The following is a 22,493-nucleotide window of genomic DNA, read 5'->3' as shown; positions in this document are numbered from 1 at the left end:
AGTTTGCTCTCATTTTTTGGATTTGGCAGAAGAACAAAAATGAGCAGTCTATTGAGCATAGCAGAGTACTCTGTTTCCTTCTTGTGCGAGGCGGCAGAACTCTGCTACGCCAATCCACTGTTTGAGGAAGTAGCACGGACACGTGAGTTTGAGAGTTTCTGAATCCAATTTAGTTAACGAGTTGTGGTGTCTGAGGTGTTGCCGCTTTGCAGTGATAAATATAGGTCTTCGTCAGTTCGTCCAGGGCCATGTCAATATCAACATTCAGCAGACCATTCGATTATTTATTGTGCTTAAACAGAATGGAAAGGCTACAAAGCTAATGAGATACTAGCACACGGTAGCTGCATACATAAGGCGGCCGGCTGGCCGGACGATCGATCACTCGACGGGGAACATGACCTCGTTGGTGCGCAGCGGCGGGAGCGTCCACGGCGGGTTGTAGCGGGAGAGCACGAAGGGGCCCGTGACGGCGTGCCCGTCCTTCTCCAGCGCGGCCTTGAGCCCCTCCGCCTTCTCCGCCACCACCTTCTCCCCGGCCAGGCCGCTGAACCTCACCACGGCGTACTTGCGCTCCCCCACCTCCCGCAGCACCACCCGCTCGTCCGTCGGCCGCGGCGCCTCCTCCGCCTTGGCGTACTTGGACGGCAGCAGGAACTTCATCGTCACCTTGCCCGCGTGCTCCTCGCGGCCCTCGGCCGTGAGGACCGGCACCGTCATCGCCACCGGCTCCGGCTCGGAGGAGGTGATCACGGGCGCCGTCATGGCGATCGGCTCGGCCTCGCCGCCACCGCCGGAGGAGGTGATGACCGGCGCCGTCATGGCGATGGCCTCCGGCTTGGTGTTCTGCGGCTTGCCGAAGGCGCCGATGTAGTTGGCGAGGACCTGGAACCCGCCGTCGCGGTCGCCTTTCATCTCCTTGGGGTCGTAGGTCACCTCGGCGGCGACGCACGGCGGGTACTTGCGGATCTCGTAGCCGTCGCCGGCGTGGAGCACCTCGTGCTTGGGCGTCTCCACGATGATCTTCCCCAGCATCAGCTTGCCCATCGCCAGACCCATGGCCGGCGCCGGTCGCGGCGAATGGCAACAGCCAACAGGGGCGGCGAGGCTTGTTCGATGGAGCGCTCAACAGAGGTCTCTGAGCTTCGTTGGGTGAATGTTGATTTGGCTCGGCGGCGCTGGGGCTTAAGAACCAGCGAGAGATTCGGACGAGTGGACGAGGTATGGTGCGTGAGCTGCGGCGCGCGTTGCTCCACGGAGGCGTTTTCGATTTCGGCACATTGTTTGAGGAATTTTCGTCTTGTACGCACGTTCCTTCTCCTTTCTTCTTCCTTCCGTTTTTGGCTTGGAGAGAAAGTTCCGCTGGCCGGCTTTGACTTGCACGCCATGTTCCGACGAAGAGGGGAGGGCTGAACGTCGACTTGCAAGAAATTGGAGCAAACGGCAAATACACCTCTTCATACCAGCCAGAACACCGGTGCAATTAGTGGACCGCCGAATATTCAGCCTCTAAAGTTTAAGGCCCCGTTCGGGAATTCAGCAGCTCCTAGATTTTGCGGAGCGGCAGTTTGCTCGCTCCCAGATTTCATACTGCAGCTCCGTCCGCTCCCGGAGCGGAACGTGGAGCGGAGTATTCCCGAACGGGGCCTAAATCCAACGGTGAAACTATAAAACACATCACAAAATTACGACACCAGTTATGTATACAAAGATAAGCAGTCATGAAAAGTCTTGATTAAAAATCAATATGTTAAGCTATCTCAACTTATTCTATGAGTTGTTTCAAGTTGTCAATGTCTCTGTTTCAAAAAAGGAAAAGTTGTTAATATGGAAGTGCACCAAGAGATTGCGAACGTTGTGGCACGGTTTTGGTGGGGAGAAGATGGGCACAAGCGAAAGGTGCATTAGACAAAGTGGCTAGGCATAGCGGTACCCGAAGTGTGCTGGTGGCATGGGCTTTCAGAGACCTCTAGTTGTTTAGTAATCAGTATATGCTTACGAAGCAAGGGTGGAGGCTGCTATAAGGATTAAGGGGTTGTTTGGATTACGCCCAGTACGGCCACGCCAGATCAAGGGAGGGCCAAAATTTTGATGGAGCAATCGGCCGCCCGCATCTCGCCCGCGCGTGGGTGTTGATTCTGAACTAGGCTACCAAGATATTGGCGGGGCAACGGAAGCTGGGCCATGATCCAAACATCCACCCATGCAGCCAGTCAACGCCAAGATTTTGGCGTGGTAGCCATCGACCACGATCCAAACGGCCCCTAAGCTCTCTCTTACTTTTGAATGAGCGACTGGAAATGGTGGTTCTCTCTGAATTATCCTCTCATCCACCCTCACAGCGAGTCTGGATTACAACGAGTTTGACATTCGAATCCAGGCCAGAACCTTTCTTTCCTCCTGGCCAAGTAAGAGTGGAACAAAGCAGAAACTATACAGCTAAGCAGTCGAACATGTTACACACCCTTAACGGGCCCAGTTCAGGTCTCCACACCATTGGGGTAGCCTGGCTTGTCAAGTGGACGATCTCGAGGCCCACAAGTTGAAGCTTTCTCTTTCCGCTTGTCATTGCTCTTCCTATAGCTTGAGCTGCAAGCATCCCCCCATCTTGAGTTGTGACTTGTCCCCAAGACGGCACCCTGGGAAACCTTTGCTTGAGCTCAGCCAAGTCCTCCCCGTAGCTGCATCAAGAGGTGAATCATTCCATTCCAACACTTGAGCAATGGTCTGGTCCCCTGCAAGACGCACACGTTGTTGCAAAACCTTGACAAACACTCAAAGAGAAGAATTAAACAAAGGAAAATTCTTGTGTACCTGATAAGGTGGTTTCACACACTTCTTGAGATGCAAAATATGGACAACAGGATGAACCATACTGACTACTGGGAGATGCGTTATGTAAGCAAGTTCTCCAATTCACTCGGTAATAAGAAAAGAGAATTAAAAAAACTTTTTATTAATTGTGTGTTCTACTGCAGTTTGCACATATGGCTGAAGTTTCAAGAACTTTCTCTCCCGTGGCAAAACCCTCTCAGTTCTATGCTTGTGAGCTTGATTCTTCATTCTTTGTTGAGTTTCATTCTTTGTTCAGTTCTCGAGAGATGTTACCTGGCAGTGGCGGAGCCAGGAAAAAATTTTCAGGGGGGCGAGGGCTGTTAGAACAGGTTGGGGAGGGCCAAATCACTAGAAGTCTGTTTTTAGCAGCAAAAAACTCACTAATTGTGCACTGTTCATTAGATGATTAGCAGCAAATATGAGATGTTAGGGGGGGGGGGGGGCAGGGCCCCTGCTGGTCCCCCTGTCTCCGCCACTGTTACCTGGTAGACTGATTAACCACTTCTCTGTATTCCAACCATCATGGGATATCAGCAGGAGCTACAGTATCAAAAGAAACAAACTTCAAAGTATCTAGGACTATGACCATACATAACTTTAAAGGGTGATTTATAAAAATTCTCACGCATAAAGCTATTTCAAATATTTCTTGGGTTGAGCACTAATAAGGCATCAGGAAGCATTACACTTGTTGATTAACCCACTCATTTTTTGGTTTTCTGTTTATTTATTTTTCATTTTCCTTTTCCTTTTTCTTTTCCAAATGTGTGGACTTTTTTAAAATGCATGATTTTTTTTAAATCCAAAAAAGGAATATTTGATTTTTTTTCAAATTCATGAACTTTTTTTAATTTGAGATTTTTTTTACTCATGGACTTTTTCATTTGTTAATTTTTTTTGAACTCGTGAACTTTTTTCAAACCCATAAACTATTTTTGAACCCATGGTTTTTAAAAAATTTGTGAACATATCCAAATCCATGAACATTTTTTAAGAATTCTGCTTTCGAAAAACATACTTTCTCGAAAAGTCAATGGTCGACTGTGACCAGTCAACTGCGAACCAGGCCACTAGAAAACGGGAGAACCTGCGCATCGTGAGCGAACTGCTCGCCTTGTTGTTGGGCCCGCGGGGCTGAATCCTCTATCTGGGGCCCCCCTATATTCCATTCTCGCTGAAGGCGAGAGTGTAGGAACCCTGGCAATATTTGGAGCTTCAGGCGCCCGTTACTGTATATTTTACAAAAGGACGCCTGAAGCGTCCCCGCGCTGAGCCAGCCCATCTAGTATTTTTTTTCAGTCCACTAGAAAACGGGAGAACCTGCGCATCGTGAGCGAACTGCTCGCCTTGTTGTTGGGCCCGCGGGGCTGAATCCTCTATCTGGGGGCCCTCCTATATTCCATTCTCGCTGAAGGCGAGAGTGTAGGAACCCTGGCAATATTTGGAGCTTCAGGCGCCCGTTACTGTATATTTTACAAAAGGACGCCTGAAGCGTCCCCGCGCTGAGCCAGCCCATCTAGTATTTTTTTTCAGTCCACTAGAAAACGGGAGAACCTGCGCATCGTGAGCGAACTGCTCGCCTTGTTGTTGGGCCCGCGGGGCTGAATCCTCTATCTGGGGGCCCTCCTATATTCCATTCTCGCTGAAGGCGAGAGTGTAGGAACCCTGGCAATATTTGGAGCTTCAGGCGCCCGTTACTGTATATTTTACAAAAGGACGCCTGAAGCGTCCCCGCGCTGAGCCAGCCCATCTAGTATTTTTTTCAGTCCACTAGAAAACGGGAGAACCTGCGCATCGTGAGCGAACTGCTCGCCTTGTTGGGCCCGCGGGGCTGAATCCTCTATCTGGGCCCCCCTATATTCCATTCTCGCTGAAGGCGAGAGTGTAGGAACCCTGGCAATATTTGGAGCTTCAGGCGCCCGTTACTGTATATTTTACAAAAGGACGCCTGAAGCGTCCCCGTGCTGAGTCAGCCCATCTAGTATTTTTTTCAGTGTTTTAAATTAAATCTTCAAAAAATGCTCGAGGAGTGAGTCGAACACACGACCTCAAGTCTCGACGAGCGCTGTGGTAACCACATGGCCAAATAAGGAGACGTGTTTAGTTATATCTTTTGTTCTTTGTTCTTTCCTTTTTTCTTTTTATGATGAACTTTATTCAAATTCGAGTTTTTATTCATATCGATGAACTTTTTGCTCAAAATTGCTGATATTTGTATTTAATGTATGAACCTTTTTTCAAATTAGATCAACTTTTTTCAAATTCAATGAACTTTTGTTTTCAAAATCCATGATTTTTTTTCCAAATCAATGAACTATTTTTCAAATTTGATGAACTTCTCAAACCAATAAACTTTTTTTAAATTCATGAATTTTTTCCAAAATCCATGAACATTTATTGATTCACAGCCTTTATCATTTTTTCCGATTTTTGTTTATTTTTTCCCTCGAAAGTCAACGGTTGAGCACATGGGCTGGTCCACGAGGGATGGCGCCATTCCTGGTGCTTAACACGCTGAATAGAAGCTCCCAGGAACTCGAGAGCAACTAGTTAACGAGTGATCCTTCGGGAGCCTCCCAACGATCAGCGCCACTTGGCGTGCTCTTAGCCATTCATCACATGTCACGTTCTGCACGCTCCCGATTTTGTATTTTTATTTTTTCGCACGCGTTCTCGGCTTTTTAAATGATTTTTTCTGGTTTTTTCAACGTTTTGGTTTTCCACCGGTCTTCCTTTTGCGTAAAAAAATGCGTTTTCTTTTTTTCCGTGAAAGTCACGGTTTTGCTTCTGTAAGAGGCACGACTTTGCTTTCGCGAGAGCCATGGACGTGCCTCTCGAAAACGAAAAAAACATATTTTCTGTTTTTTCTTCCTTTCGCGAGAGTCACGGTTTTGCTTCCGCGAGAGGCACGGATGTGCTTTCACGAGAGTCATGGCCGTGCCTCTCGGAAATGGAAAAAGGCGTTTTCTATTTTTTTTACTTCCGGGAGAGTCACGGCCGTACCTCTCGGAAACGGAAAAAATGCGTCTTCTATTTTTTTTTCCTTTCGCGAGAGTCACGGTTTTGCTTCCGCGAGAGGCACGGTTGTGCTTTAGTGAGAGCCACAGCCGTGCCTCTCAGAAACGAAAAAAAACGTGTTTCTGTTTTTTTCTTTTGCGAGAGTCACAGTTTTGCTTCCGTGAGAGACACGGTTGTCTTCTCGCGAGAGTTACGACCATACCTCTCGAAAAGAAAAAAAATGTGTTTTCTATTTTTTTCCTTTTGCGAGAGTTACGGTTTTGCTTCCGCAAGGGGTACGATTGTGCTTTCGCGGGAGTCACGGAAAGGGAAAAACGCATTTTTGTTTTTTTTTCTTTCACGAGAGTCACAGACTCACGGTTATGCTTCCGCAAGAGGCACGGTTGTGCTTTCACGAGAGTCATGGCCGTGCCTCCACGGAAACGAAAAAAAACATGTTTTCTTTTTTTCCTTCCGCGAGACTCACAGTTTTGCTTCCGTGAGAGTCACAGTTGTGATTTCGTAAGATGCACGGGCGTGCCTCTTTTGGAAAGGGAAAAAGCCCGTGCTCCCGGTTTGGTTTTTTCGTCCGATTATTTTCGTAAAAAAAAGTTCATCAAAACCTATCAACATGGAATCTAGTTTTGAAAATCTCGAGGAGAGGAATCCAACAGTGAAAGCGGTTCGAGATTTAAACGCATGGTTTGAGAGAAAAAACGTTTTGAATAAACGGATAAAAAAAAAGGAAAACTCCAGGTTGCGACAAGTGACGCGCTTGCGACAAGTGACGCGCTATATGTGCGCCACTTGTCGCAACCAAGGGAGTTGGAGTGATCTTTGCAACGAGTACTTCTCAACTAGTAATTTCATAGGAATCCACGCTCAAGGGGAGACTGAGATGGGCCGACCAAGGACCGAGGCAAGCCGAGCGTCTTTTTTTTCTGTTTTTCCTTACGTTTTTTGTTTCATTTTTTGCTTCACTTTTTATATATTTTTATACGTTAAAATATTAAAAATATATATTACAAAAAACACTCTATAACAAACATTTGGTAAATGTTGACCAAGCATTTGAAAAAAAGTTAAATGTGTATAGAAGAAATGTTTATCACGTATACAAAAAATGTTTTAAATAGGTGGATAAAATTAATCATGTATTCGAAAAAAATTAATCAAGCATTTGAATTTTTTCGAACAAGTATTTGAAAATGTAGATCAAGCATTTGAAAAATGTTAAGTGTGCATCCAAAAATGTTGACCATGTATTAAAAATTATGATTTTTTTAACATGTTATAAAAATATTAACCAAGTATTTGAAAAAAATGTTGGACAATATTTGAAAAATGTTGATCAAGCATTTGAAAAATGTTAAATGTGTATATAAAAAATGTTGACCATGTCTTAAGAGCTGATTAATTTTTTCATTATGTATAAACATGTTAATCAAGCATTTGGAAAAAATGTTGAACAAGTATTTGTAAAATGTTGCTCAAGCATTTGACAAATGTTAAATGTGTATAGAAACAATATTAACCATGTATTAAAAATGATGATTTTTTATATTGTATAAAAAATGTTAATCAAGCATTTTAAAAATGTTAAAAAAATATTTGAAAAATGTTAATCAATCATTTGGAGAATGTTTAATGTGTACAGAATTTTTTTGACCACGTGTTCAATTTGTTTTTAATATTGCATTCAGAAAATATTAATCAAGCATTTGTGAAAATGTTGAATATGCATAGAAAAAATGTTGACAATGTATTGAAAAATGTTAATCTTACATTTGAAAAATGTTAATCAAGCATTTGACAAAGTGTAAAGTGTGTATAGCCAAAAATGTTGACTGTATGTTCAAAAAATCCTAATTTTGCTTTTGGAAAATGTTAATCAAACATTTGAAAAATGTTTAAAATGTTTATGGAAAATTGTTGACCATGTATTAATAAAATATTAAATTTGTATTGGAAAATGTTAAACGTGTATTAGAAAAATGTTGTTGATATATACACAAAATGTAGAATGAAAAACAAAAGAAACAAAGAAAACTGAAATAGAAACACAATAAACCAAAGAAATTGTAAAATGAATATAAAATCAAATAAACAAGTGTAGAAATAATGAAAACAAACAAAACGAGGAAGAAAAAAGAAAAGAAACAAAACAAAACAGAAAAAAACCATTGAAAACAGAAGAAATAAATGTAAAAAAAATGACAAAAAAGCGGAGAAGAAAAAAGATAAGAAAGAAAAGAAAACAAAAAAGGTACTGAAGACAACCGAATAAAACAGAAGAAAATGGAGAAAAAAGGAAAAAAAAGTGTATAACGAGCTCTTTTCCTTCTAGTAGGTTGCCCACGTAATTTGACACGAACTCAGTGGCTATTAGTGTGACGAAGCTGCGAGGAGGTCCCAGGTCCGACCCCCCCACGCGCTCCCTTTTACTCAGTTTTTCTAAAAAAAACGCTAATGGGCTGACCCGATTACTCTAGAGATCTCTCACTGAATGCGAGACTACCCCGATTACTCTAGAGATCTCTCGCTGAATGCGAGACTACCCCGATTACTCCAGAGGCTTCAACGAGAGATCCATACGTCTCGCTGAATGCGAGATGTAGCTCTCGCGTCTATCAGGCGCTGAGGTGGAGGTCTTCTTTGGACGGGCGAAAGCCTTTGTGAGGCTGGAAAGGGTATAAGATCCGTTCTTGTCCTCCCCCCTTCTCCATTTTCTGAAAGGCTTGTTCTAAATTTCTTCGAACAATAGATAGCATTTGCTATTTTTAAAGAAGAAGAAAAACTTGGGTGGTGACTACGCAGTAGACATAATTTTGTAGCTTTATTCAGAACCGAAAGCTTAGAACAATTGACTAAGCCACCTTGGAAACAAGTATCAAATCAAACATGAACGCAAAGAAGATAATGAAATAAATCCGTGTCTGGTAGTACATTATACTTGTGGTACATATGGGCACGTCAGGTGTCCCATACAATATCTCACTTCTCTGTCGACGAACTTGTCAAGCATTGTGTAGATGTTGCTTCAGTAGCACTTGGGAAAGTCCTCGGGAGGCGGAGGAAGGATATTCGGGGCCGCACCATTGAGCACCTCGAACACCATTGCCAGCCCCAACGGCAGGTGCGCGTCCAAGTGACAGTGCATGAACCACATACCTACAGCCATGGCGATAGGTTAACAACTTAACATACACAGTCCGAGGCTAGCATCAAAGCATATGAAACAGACAACTAATTTCACATAAACTCACCTGGATTGTTGGCCACGAACCGTATGACGGTCCACCCGCCGCCGGGCACGATGACGGTGTTGCGCACGCGCGGGTTCACGAGGTTGAACGTGGCGTTGGGGTCGAAGCGCCCCAGCCCCTGCGCGAGCACGAAGAAGTTGAAGCCGTGCAGGTGGATCGGGTGGTTCTCCGTGCCGAGGGCGCTGCTGTACGCTGCACTCTGCAGCACCACCTCCACCACGTCGCTGTAGTTGAGCCTCTTCACCGACGTGGCCTTCCGGATCCCCGGCAGCGGCGGCGGGGAGCTCGGGAAGTCCTCCGTGTACACGCCCGGGACGCCGTCGAAGGACGCCTGCAGGAGCGACGCGTTCCTCGGGAACTGGAACGAGTTCCTGTTCATGAACGCAACCAGCGCGAACCCCCCGCACCTCGTCTGGTCCGGCGCGCACGGCGCCTGGTCCACCCCGAACTCCACCAGCATGCTGTGGTCCACCGTCGTTGGCAACGGCGGGTCGACCGGCCGGACGAGGCCCCTCAGAGACCAGTAGAACCTGCCGGCGGTGACCACGTCGGTGGGGGCGGGCATGGCCGGCATGGAGGGGGCCGTGCCGTTGGCCGCTCCCGTGTACGTCACGATGCCGGTGACGGTGCCGTTGTTGAACCGGATCTGGACGGTCTTGCTCTCGAGCACGTTGGCCGCCATGTAGTACCGGCCGCCCGGCGCCGCCGAGGTGGCCATGAGCGCGTCCACCGTCTGGCCCGGCGCGATGACGATGACGTCGGTGGCGTACTGCTCGGTGTAGCTCGCGTCGATGGCGACCACGGTGAAGTTGTGGCCGGCCACCTTGAAGAAGAGCTCGACATTGACTGCGGCGTTGATGATGCGGAGGAGGTACGTCTGGTTGTATTCCACCTCCACTTTGAAGATACCAGCACCTAGTTTTGTTCAAAATATACACAAAGGCAAATTTTCAGTCGCATATATTGCTGTGATTCGACGCGATTATGGAAGCATTTTCACTTGTAAATTGGGTTGTACGTACCTCTGCAGGGGGTCTGGTCTCCCGGCTTGCCGTTGATGGTGAGCGCGTCCGACACCTCCGGCCCTAGGCCGGTCAGGTGCGCGTCTTTCTCCACGTCGTCCACGTTTTTGTTCCACCACTCGCCTGCCAAAGAAAGAATTGCATGTGAAGACTTGCAACATGTATGTTTGCAGTGTACGTTAACACGCGTATGTATGTATACCTAGTATGATTGGAATTTCGCCGTATGGTGCTGCGTAAGGGTAGCCGTCGGTGCCATTCCTGGGCTTTATGATGAGCGCGCCGTAGACGGTGGCGCGGAGGAGCGAGGAGTGGGCGTGCCACCACAGGGTGCCCTCCTGCCCGGTGATGTTGAAGCGGTACGTGAAGTTGCCGGCGGGCTGGATGGGGCACTCCGTGATCATGTGAGCCCCGTCGGCCCACCCGCTCAGCAGCTGAAATATGCCGTGCCTTTGCAACGATGATGGCCATCCGTAAGTTCGACGTACATCGTGAAACATAAAGAAGTGCTCCCTTCGATTCATATTACTTATCGCTTAAACGGATGTAAAACCATGTGCTAGTGAATCGTTACCAGTGGAGTGATAATGGGTACGGCGAATCATTCACGACGTGGACGACCACCGTGTCGCCCTCGGTGGCCTCGATGGTCGGCCCGGGCATCTGCTCGTTGGCCGTGTAGATCACGCTGTCCATGCAGAGCTGGGAGATGTTCATGCCGCCCACCTACGTGTTGCCGTACATGCATCGGTACACACACAAGTTACAAAGATGGAACATCGCCATGGTTGGGCACATGAATATGCTACTAGTGGAACGACTTACTACACAACTAAATATGCGGTTGAACTAAGGCTTGAAAACTGCAGATGATAATGATATCAAGAAAGGGTGCAGGAAATTTACAGTGAAGTTGTGCTCCACGACTGCGGCGCTCGCCATGGCCGCGCAGAGAGCCAGCAAGAGCGGCACGAGCATGGCTGCTCCCTCCATCACCCCAACTCCTGAGCAGCAAGCAAGATCAGTTAGCAAACTACAAAACTGTAAGCTTGGTCGTCCTTCTATATATAGAGATATAGCCACTTGTTATCTACACGTACGTACGTACTTATCGTTTGCGGAACTAATCGGCAATGGAACAAGTCTTGCAACCGACGATCATCGATCCAATGATCCTCTTGGCGTGTGAGCTCGCGTTAACGATGTAATCCGACTGCGACGACGACATATAATAACCGTGGCTTGCACCTGGTCGGACGTAGCTTAATCGCGGAAGTACCCGTCATTTTGTTGATAGCGGCTGCAATTTGTGTTCCAGACTACTTCACAAGGAAATTTACACTAAATACAAACGGCGTAGCTCCAAGGTCAACCCTCCGTAGCAGGCTCTCAAAGAATGAGGGGGCAATGGATTGATGCCGAGAAAGATTTCTTCTTATTACGTGACGATTTCAAATGCTCAAGAGTAGCCGTCACCTCCCTATGTATTCTGCGCGATTTGACTTAATCATGACCATTTTATATTGCCTCCAGAAAACAAGTCTTATCATCGTGTGGTTTACCCAAACCGCAGAACATAGACGTCAGTTGTATCTTAAACACAACACCTAATTAAATGTTGGGATCCAAATGTGAATAGTGTCTACAACTTTGTCTTTTTTTGTTTCTCTCTGTTATATCAAATATGGATTCGAAATTCTCTTTGATTGTAGACATATATCATGTCAACATTCGCACAAAGAAAATCAGAGATTTTCAAAACCTTTTAGAAGTGCTACCATGAGATGGTAGCATGGTAGAACCTAATGTGTGGTTTCACGTGATATTCGCCCACAAAATGTTGATGTGCAACCCTAATTTTTTTTGGTAAATAGAATTTTATTCGTATGTCATAACATCATTACATCGCAGTTTAAGTTGATCTATGATACATGCAAGTGCATCCAAATGCCACTGTCGAGTTCACATTCCCACACGCAAAGTGGGCAAGCTCGTGAGCAACTAAGTTACACTCGCGTTTAGCCTCGTGGATTCGAAAATCTGGTAACAAGGAAATCGAATACCGTGCCTCTCGATGGTGATCTCAAAGAATTGTCTAGTCACTGACGCGGTCGGATTCCACAACAACAGGCATCCACACTCAATATGTCACCAGGGAAATTCCTTCAGCACATGCTAGGATCTCTATCTCTTGCACACATGAGCATTGGCAAATGAAGCGCCAATAGGATAGGAGAGAACATCACCTTGCCAATTCCAAACAAGCATGCCCAAGCTTTGCATGTTTCCTAGACAAAACTCTCTCGAAATAGGCTTTCGCCCCGCTCTATATATAAAGCACCAACCAAAATCAATATGGTTAATATTAAGCTTTGCCTAGCTGTCCGGCGGGCATTCCCATACTCTATCTCAATTGTACAAACATGACCACCACATGCCTCTTCAACACTAATCTTTTTTCCTTTTGATATATTTTTTGTGTGGAATTTTCCATTTGATATCTACTATTGCACCAACTTTAAGATTTCGGGGTGACGACCAGTAGTTATTGTGAAGCATCTCCTTTCCCACGCGCCATGTCTCATTGCACAAGTGCCATGTACGCCATAACAATTGAGGGATCCATGCACCCCCATCCTTAGAAACAAGTATAGTAGCATAAGAAGCCACTCCAGAACAAGGCAAATAATGTGAAAGAGATAATTATATCCTATATTATTATAGATAGGACTCTTAGGGTGTCCCCAATATGTGAAAAATTGGGTCTCAAGCAAAAAAAAACAATCCCTAAGGTTTGGCCACAAACATTGTGAGAAGGTTTTTAAGCCAATTTTGCAAAGACTGGGCATTTGTGCTATGGCCAAGCCAGAAGAGAATATAATACACTATATGTATTGTAGCGGCATCTTTTCACTCATAGGTGAGTTCCTCTATTGAATAGGTGGTTGCCCCATTATTGTATAAGCCCATCTTAAGATCCAAGGGAGGTCTTATATTGTAGGACTTTTGGTTTGTTATATCAGACGAGGTCGATAGACCTTAAGGCCAATTTATAAGGAATAAAGACAGAAGACACCCTTATCGTAAACCAAGGAAAGTGATTTCTCTCACGAAAACATATTAAATGGTAGTTCACTACATGTAAATCTATATTTAACCCTTACAGTTTACAAAAACATAGATTATTTGAAGAATCACGTCTTATATTTGATGCATATGATACACCTTAGATACATATTGGGACCTTATGTGTACCATTCGGTTAATGTTAGGACACATACTATAGGCGAACCATTTTAGCTAATTTAGTGTTTGTCATTATTATAACGTCATCTTGTATATGTAGAACTAGAACCAAAACAAAAGTGCACTCTACTCTGCTTCTTGAATGTATCTTTATTTACGTGTAAGACTAGATAAAAATGTATGCTAACACTACTAATATAAAAAAATAATCAAAATTGATAGTCTTGTTCGTGTTACTAGCACGGTCCATTGTAGAATATGATTTCAGATTGTATCTTTTGTTTATAAAAAGGGTTGAAACACTTAAATTATGTTAATGAACTAGGGAACTCGAAGACCATGTAAACCAACATAACTTATATTTATGTTTGTTCGAAACTATCGTGTTAATTAAAGATCATGTCAATGCACTGGACAACTTAGATTGTGACACGGAAGAAATACAAGCTCTTTAATTCAAATTGTATCTTTGCATGACCTCGGTAACTTGGGGTCGAAATTAGATCCACAAAGTTGATTTCGTCGGTACTGAGAAATTCTCCTCTCGGCCACTTGTTACGGGTAAACTTGTGGAAAAGAACAAATGAAGGTATGTTTTAGTCTTTGCTATACTTTTCTGCAATAAGGAAAGTCAAAAAGAAACCTGGTGTATATCATCTTTATTTTGTATATCATATTTAGTTTCAACAAAGCATATAACATGATTGTGTTTAGGGAGAACAAAGTACGATGTAGTTATGTTTATGTTTGGTTTACAATCAATAATGTTTTTTTATTATGGAATGTCCTTTTTTGCTGAGACGGAAGGCCCTTCTGTTATTGTGAATGGAAGGGTGATGTTCTTTTTGAGAAAAGCAAATGTACATGTAAGGTGGGTGCTTGAGTTTCAAATGTGTATGTACTAGTTCATCTTGAATGATTCTAAAAAAAGTTAATAAATTTGTATTCACGTTCAAACATATTGGTCTACAAATTTTCATGCGAAAATACGGTCAATACGCCATGTAAAAGAACAAGTATTTTCTTAGAATGAATGGTTGTTTAGATTATATTCTGAATATTTTTATATGGTTAAATTAGTGACAAAATGATGCCAACAAAGTGACAACTGGCAAGATGACCAGGTCTTGAAATGACTCAAAGGATGTTACTGCAGGTACATACAAACTAACAAACACAACAGGATATTAAAGTTATAGAGGTGTTATCGCCTAGTCAACCTCTGTACTATAACATAGTAGAATAAATGGTGTTGTAGTTTTTTTTGAGTAAACGTAGTATTGTAACTTCAATTTGATTACCCACAAGAAAACAAATGGAACATTCCTAGAAGGTAAGGCCCTTGGCACTTTTTTCATAAACAAATGGGGCGTGGAACGGAGGTTGCAACTACAGAGTCAAACCCAAACATGTTGGCCGGGGATGGAGAGCTTGTCATCCAAGCAAACCTTGGTTCACAAGTTTCTACTTTCTAGGGACATGACAAAACTATAATTTATCAAAGGAGGACAAGTGCATACGGTTTTCACACCTTCGTGGTGATTTCTCTTCTTCCCTAAAAAAAAGCAATTGACAACGCAATTTCATCATAGTGAATCAAGATTTGCGCGAAAAGATAACTAAAAAGGCGACCTAAACTTGGCTGTAAAAACATAGAGTTCCCTAAACCATGGTATCCTTTTACTTTCCCTTCTATATTTTTTGTTTCCTTTTCAAAGAAATCGGTTTATGTTTTTTATTTCTTTAAGTATAGGTTGTATTTGGACTTGAATATAACGGATGCTAACTAATTTCATGTTGATAGTACCAAACTTATTTAAATATTAATGACCATTCAAATAACAATTTAGGAGGGTGCACGAGGAGCATCAGATTGTAGGGAACTTCAGTATTTGTATGTAGACATCTTATATATTGTTATTGTACCACAATGCTAGTATGGTATTGACACTCTCTCTTTTTCTGTGTATGCACGCGTGCGTTAGGCTAGTCGTAATGGGAGTATCATAAGCGGTATCATGAATGCCAACTAGACTTTTTATTTTTAATCACGTGTCACACAATTAAATGAGCAAAAAAAGGAGGTGGTATCATATTAAATGTTGCCAAAAAAAAGCAGTATCATGCATGCCAACTATACCACTGTTCCTCTAACCATTCAACCACAGGTTGGTTCGCTAATAATACCACGCATTATGAAAATAGTATCATACACTAGTATCATGCATGATACTAATATATGATACTTCCGTTTACACGCAGCCTTAGGAAGCTACTGGTGTTAACCCGCAAAAAGAAGGAAGCTACTGGTATTCACTTTTGATCCTTTCTATTCTTTCCTATATAAACTAATATAAGATCTTTTAGATCACTAAAGTGATTTAAATATCCTAAATTGAATGAGCCGAGAGCGAATACTCTGTTATATATTCTCATACTAGTATTCTGTCAACATCGTATTGATGATTTGTATTCACAAGACGTCAAGGCCAATGCAGCCTATAGCCTAGGAAACCCGCGTGGATGGTTACTGCATGAACAGCGCAACGCGTTACCGACGACGGCACTTTGCTGAAAGAAACATGAGGCAAGTCGGCAGCAAAGTCGTCACTAACACGACTTTGTCCTTTGGTGACGAACTCTCATTCAAGTTGTTGCCCTCCAGGCAAGCCAAGCAGCCAATCTGCCGATGCATGTGTAGCATCTCATCCAGCTCGCTACTCCCTTCGTTCCTAAATATAAGTCTTTTTTAAAGATTCCAATAAGTGCCTACATACAAAGCAAAATGAGTGAATCCACACTCTAAAATATGTCTACATACATTCGTATGTTGTAGTTCATTTGAAATATCTAAAAAGACTTACATTTAAGAACGGAGGGAGTAGATAATAGATACTCTCTGGTTCAATCAACGTATTGAAATTCAAAGATCGCCAACGTCATGCACTCCAATCAGTACAATATGCAATCCTGTAAGTATCTACATACACCGTCAGAAGGATACGAACCTCTGAAGTTCAATCGTCGGCATATATTTACACCAAAGGAAGAGAACGTCATGCATGCACTCCGACCAGCACGGTATGCAACCATCATGTGTATATAGTATCTACACCTTCAGTAGGAAAAGAACCTCTGAAATTGAATAATCATTGGTATTTACACCAAAGAAAGAGAACGTTGTTACACCAAACCCAATTCATGCACACGTTCACCGTAGACACGCGCGGCAAATCAACCAACGGCCCTGCACACGTATACAATCCGATCCGTCGCCCCTCGCGTTTTTTCACACACGCAAAGAACAAATAATTCTGTAAATTTGCACGCAAGATCATGGTGAAATCGCGCCAGAAACTTGCGTGCGTGCCCTAGCACACGGGCAGATCCGCCGGCGGCGGCGGCAGCATGGAGTCGGCCGTCGTCCCGTTCCCCACCGCGAACACCATCCCGAGCCCCATCGGGACGTGCGCGTCCAGGTGGCAGTGGAAGAACCACATGCCTGCAAGCCCAAACACCAAATCATTAACACTGTTAGAATCAAGGCCCATATAGTTTGGGCTGAAATAGAGGGACGGAGAAAGTACCTGGGTTATTGGCGACGAAGCGGATGACGGCCCAGCCCCCGGCGGGCACGGCGATGGTGTTGCGGGCCACGGGGTCGACCAGGTTGTAGGCGCTGGCGTTGCCGGGGGCGAAGGTGCCCAGCCCCTGCGCCAGCACGAAGAAGTTGAAGCCGTGGAGGTGGATCGGGTGGCTCTCCGACGGGAACGCCATCGGGTTCTGCAGCACGACCTCCACCGTCGAGTTGTACGGCAGGCTCCTCACCTTGGTGCCCTCCACCATGGCCGTGCCGTTGGGCGGCACGCCGTCGGGGAAGTCGGCCGTGTACACCCCGGACGCGTTGCCGAACTGCGCCTCCAGGAGCGACATCTGCGTCGGCAGCCGGAACGACACGCCGTTCATGGCCGCCGCGAACGCGTTCACGGAGCAGTTGGTCTGGGCCGCGTCGCACGGCAGCTGGCCCAGCCCCAGCTGGATGGTCATGTTCACGTCCACCGGCGACGGCACGGCCGCGGGAACGCCCCGCAGCCCGGAGTAGAAGTCGTTGGCCGCCGTCGAGTCCGAGTTGTTGGGCATGGCCGGCATGGCGGGCGTGGCCGTGGCCGACGTGCCGTTGTAGAGCAGGATGCCCGTGGCGAGGGAGCCGCTGTCCGAGGCGTCCGTGGTGGCCGCGGGCGACAGCGTGTGGTGCGGCTCCACCGCCATGTAGTAGCTCCCCGGCGCGGCGGCCGTGTAGACGAGCGCGTCCACGGTGTTCCCCGGCGCCAGCACCAGCGTGTCCGTGGTGTAGTTGGCGGTGTAGCACGCGTCCACGGCCACCACCGTGAAGTTGTGGCCAGCCACCTTGAAGAAGAGGTGCGTGTTGAGCGCCGCGTTGATCACCCGGAGCAGCACCGTCGTGTTCGGCTGCACCACCGCCGTGAACGTCTCATCTATCGTACGAACCAAATGAATCATGTCACACATCACCATCAGCTGTAAATTTCACCTGAAGTTACAGAACTGACGGTAATACATACTTGCGCACTGGTAGAGCTGGCCGGTGAGGCCGTTGATGGTGAAGGCGTCGGAGTGGCTGGGCAGCTGGCCGGCCATGACGGCGTCCTTCTCGACGTCGACGACATTCTGGCTCCACCACTCGCCTGTCCCGACCCTCATCCACAACCAGGATATGCCAAATTAAAACCTCCCCATCCATCCATCCATCAATATAGAACTATCAGACAATGGACAGGAATGGGATCTGTTGGTGATTGATTATGATTATACCAAGTACGACGGGGACCTCTTGGTCCGGCGCCGGGAAGGGGTAGGCGGTGCCGTTGCGGGGGCGGATGATGAGGGGCCCGTACACGGTGGCGCGGAGGAAGGAGGAGTGCGCGTGCCACCACAGCGTGCCCTCGTGCCCCGTCACGTTGAACCGGTACGTGTAGGTGCCGTTGGGCTGGATCGGGCACTGCGTCACCATGCTCGGCCCGTCCGCCCACGGCGTCAGCTTCTGCAGAATGCCGTGCCTGCCGCCAAAGATCAGTTAAATTCAAATCCCCAGCACCACACCAATGATAACACATGGCGGCAGACTCAAGTGCCGACCACACTTGTCCTTGCCAGAGGGAAAAAGACAGCGTGAAAGACATAAACAAATATGTTTGAATGTTTGTCTTGTACAGTGGCCGGTAAGTTTAGCTGTTTTTTGTGTGATCCTTTTGTCTACATTTTGTTGTAAACTTGTAGTACTATTGGCGACATTTGCAAAAAAAACTTGTACTGATAACGAGACTTGGCCGTCTGAACACTGCGGTGAGCACACTTGGAGGGTGTTCAGATGAGGTCGCCTACAGTGAACGGCGGTGCCTCGGAAGGTAGGGCGTCATTTTCAGAACCTTCCCTTTCGGCTTAGAGATATGGGCACACGGCCACACGGGCGCTAAGATAGTCAGACAAACTAATCCGAGAAACTAAACTGCCTGTCAGGCTGACACCTCAACAGTCCTGCGAACTAGGTAGATGCCACCTTGATTCAAAAACAAGAGAGGCTAGATGACACACAGCTTGTGCCCCACGCCGCCGTTGGAACGGTTGCAAACGGCTCTATGTTGGCTCTATGTTTTTCGAAGAACAGAGTTTCAGAGACTGAAAGTTTTCTGTAGCTGGGGTGTAAGGATTTTACCAGTGGATGGTTAAGTTGTACGGCGACGCGTTGATCACGTCGACGACGACCTCGTCGCCCTCGAACACGTCTATCGTCGGGCCTGGCAGCTGGCCGTTCACCGCGATGATGTCCGTGCTGTTGCACAGCTGGTTGATTTTCATGCTCTGTACCTGGTGGCAGCATTGCAGAGGAACAACGGCGTCAGACAAGGGTTTGTAGGACTGTATGCACGATTGCGAAGCAGAAGATTTTGCGGCATATACATGAAAAACAGGTATAGAACTCTCCTACAGAACTATCAACTATCCTACATAAACTATCAACTTTATCTACATTTTCAGGTCTATCGGCTATCCATTCTCTGTTTTCTGAACATATAAGTTGACTCGGAAATCTTAATAGCCATTGTAAGTCAAGCATGTAAGTTGCCGCTAGCCGGCGTATGTGAGCATATACGTATGGACACGGCGAAGTTTCTCTAGTTCTCCTATATTGCGAAAACTTCTATCTATGAACTTGAGATGAACTGAATGAATAAAAGCTCTTATGCATGGACGGACAGAAGGTAGAGAGAAGTACTGTGAAGGTGTAGTTGGCAGTCGCCGCGTCGGCCACGGAGCTGGCCAGAAGAAGAACCCCGAGCGCCAGCCACAAAAGCTGCGCCATGGAAGAGGAAGAAGACCGAGGTTGAAGACGATTCACCAGCGGCGGTGTCAGAGAGAGGGAAAGGCAAATCTTTCTTTGGCGATCTTGGGCCAGGCAACTTGTATCGCTCAAGTCTTCCAAGAAACACGATAGGTATATATACTATAGCGATGCTTTTGGGCTCCTCCTCCGGGAGGAATCACTTGTAGCTCAGTCCGACTGGCATATTTGCCCCCCTCTTTTCCCATTAAAATTCGGGCGACGCGACGTAAAGCTTCTAGCGATGTCGCGCGCTCACACGCTCGTAATCTAGGTGTCCCGGTGGGTCTGATGGGGAGGTTTTCATGCCACTCGGCCTGTCGACCAGCCTCTGACTAATTAGCTCCTTCGTGGATGGCTTTGATTTGCACTGCCGAAATCAATCCTGGGCTGGTCTATATCCGAGGAGCACCGTCGAATCATCTTTCCCGGCTGGCATATGGCGACGCGTCGGCGAAAAATGCCGTTTTCATCGGATGCAATCAGGAGTTTTACTTTTGGGCGCCGGATATATTGTTTTCTGACGAACTGTCATGTTAGCTAAATAATTGGATGGGAAAAAATTTCTGCATTCCAAAATGGACTAATCACATGTCTCAAAGTGTCCCTGCTGATCCCTCATTTGTGTCAATAAAAGTATCTCTCAAAGCTGAGGTGTAGTAGCGTACAAGCCCGAGTATCCCATCCGCACCTGAACTAGCAGCTTAGCCACTGAGGGGTTTGAAGTTGTTATCATCATCTAAACAATAATTCGGTCCGACGCTCAATTATCTATGCCAGGAGGCGGTTTGGTCCCCAAATGGCCGAATCCAGAGAGCACTTGCATTGACACACATTCCGCCGGATGCGCTTAACACGTCGGCAGCGGACAAAAATGGAGGAGTATGCCCACAAGTTATGCCTTTCTGAACCAGCAAAATCCCCTGTGGGGCTGCATGCAGGAACACGCCCAACCCTAATTGGACGCACGCACGCATAACCGAACAACGGTCGTCCAACCGTGTAGATAAGCAAGCGGCGCATCCAGCATAAGATGACACCGGAGGGGAAAGGGACCTGAAGATGGGTTTGGAGGGCAAAGCCATCATGTGGCGGGTTGATCGCGCAAGCCTATCTTGACGGGATAACGCGCTGATGTACATGCATAGGGGCAGGAGCTCATGGGGAACGCACATATGGTGTTTATCTTGTGGAGACCTAGCTAGGTTTTTCGTTTTTTTGCATGTACGCCGGGCCGGGCCGGGAGCATTCGGAGGTCCCAGCAGCGGAAGAGCCGTTTTGATTCTGGAGGCGTGGACGCGACGGGGACGGCTCACCTAATGCGGAGGCTATCCACCCGCAGTGTCAGCAAGGCCGGCGTTGCCTGGACCGGCGGGAAGGGAGATCGTCTGATGTTGGTTTACGGACCACAGGAGTGGTGGGCGATTGCTTCTGGCAAAGTCCCAAAACATGTGGCACAATAGTGTAGCGATAGAATATAGTTCATAGTGCATATATAGATGCACCGATTCGATCATCCCCAACTTGCGAGTTATTTACGCAAAACCACCACGCTTGAGACTAGGGTAACAACTTGATACCACATTTGAACCAGGACACAAAAAACCATCGAAAATGAGCCTAATACGTAACGTGGAGCACTGATGCTCGAATTTGGTCGCGAAAACAGTGAAACCGACAGGTAGGGCCCACTGTCAGGCTGACATGGCGAAGACCAAAAACTTTGACCGACTGATGTGGCAAATGACGTGGCAGAGGAGGCGTGGGTCCCACATGTCAATGAGTCTGTTTATTATCTTCCTCCCTTAGGCGCCGGTCTTTTCCTGTAGCCGCATGACGGGCTTGTGCGCAGCTTGCTCCGGCCGGCGGTGTGCCCTCCTTCCCTACTCGCCACCTCCTTAAGCTAGCTAGCAGCGCTGGTCATGGAGGAGACCCAGACCGCTTAGCAGACACCCGCCTCCCTGCTACCTCTTGAGCATGCGTTGGTTTTTTCTTAAAGAGGAAAGTATGATGCAGCAAAGCAGCGTAAGTATTTCCCTCAGTTTTTGATAACCAAGGTATCAATCCAGTAGGAGACCACGCGCGAGTCACCTCGTACCTGCACAAACAAATAAAAACCTCGCAACCAACGCGATAAAGTGGTTGTCAATCCCTTCACGGCCACTTGCAAAAATGAGATCTGATAGAAATAATGATAATAAGATAAATATTTTTGGTATTTTTATGATATAGATTGAAAGTAAGGATTGCAAAATAAAATAGATTGAAAACTTGTATGATGGAGAATAGACCCGGGGGCTATAGGTTTCACTAGTAGCTTCTCTCAAGATAGCATAAGTATTACGGTGGGTGAACAAATTACTGTCGAGCAATTGATAGAAAAGTGAATAATTATGAGAATATCTAGATATTATCATGTATATAGACATCACGTCCGAGACAAGTAGACCGACTAGAACATAGCATAAGTATTACGGTGAGTGAACAAATTACTATTGAGCCATTGATAGAAAAGTGAATAATTATGAGAATATCTAGGTATGATCATGTATATAGGCATCATGTCCGTGACAAGTAGACCGACTCATGCCTGCATCTACTACTATTACTCTACACATCGACTGCTATCCAGCATGCATCTAGAGTATTAAGTTCATAAGAACAGAGTAACGCTTTAAGCAAGATGACTTGATGTAGAGGGATAAACTCATGCAATATGATATAAAC

General features: G+C 46.0%; 3 protein-coding genes across 3 annotated transcripts; all 3 read right to left on the bottom strand.

Moving 5' to 3' along the window:
• Positions 1-251: 251 nt before the first annotated feature.
• Positions 252-1,180, bottom strand: LOC125545303 (heme-binding-like protein At3g10130, chloroplastic). The gene has a single exon (XM_048709203.1). It carries the CDS (start codon positions 1,057-1,059, stop codon positions 382-384), a length of 678 nt encoding a protein of 225 aa, XP_048565160.1. The 5' UTR covers positions 1,060-1,180; the 3' UTR covers positions 252-381.
• A 7,469-nt stretch (positions 1,181-8,649) lies between these two features.
• LOC125548826 (laccase-8-like) lies at positions 8,650-11,173 on the bottom strand. Its single transcript, XM_048712362.1, has 6 exons — positions 11,027-11,173; positions 10,695-10,846; positions 10,323-10,570; positions 10,121-10,243; positions 9,099-10,013; positions 8,650-9,003 (listed from the first exon to the last, which is right to left on the bottom strand). The coding sequence occupies exons 1-6, from the start codon at positions 11,111-11,113 to the stop codon at positions 8,873-8,875; spliced, it is 1,656 nt and encodes a 551-aa protein (XP_048568319.1). The 5' UTR covers positions 11,114-11,173; the 3' UTR covers positions 8,650-8,872.
• A 5,314-nt stretch (positions 11,174-16,487) lies between these two features.
• LOC125545302 (laccase-7-like) lies at positions 16,488-19,977 on the bottom strand. The gene is made up of 6 exons (XM_048709202.1): positions 19,662-19,977; positions 19,101-19,252; positions 18,200-18,444; positions 17,950-18,072; positions 16,954-17,862; positions 16,488-16,868 (listed from the first exon to the last, which is right to left on the bottom strand). Exons 1-6 carry the CDS (start codon positions 19,746-19,748, stop codon positions 16,738-16,740), a joined length of 1,647 nt encoding a protein of 548 aa, XP_048565159.1. The 5' UTR covers positions 19,749-19,977; the 3' UTR covers positions 16,488-16,737.
• Positions 19,978-22,493: the final 2,516 nt, after the last annotated feature.

The sequence above is a fragment of the Triticum urartu genome, chromosome 3 (assembly GCF_003073215.2).
Source record: "Triticum urartu cultivar G1812 chromosome 3, Tu2.1, whole genome shotgun sequence".
Classification (NCBI taxonomy): Eukaryota; Viridiplantae; Streptophyta; class Magnoliopsida; order Poales; family Poaceae; genus Triticum; species Triticum urartu.
This window is presented reverse-complemented; position numbering and strand designations above follow the sequence as displayed.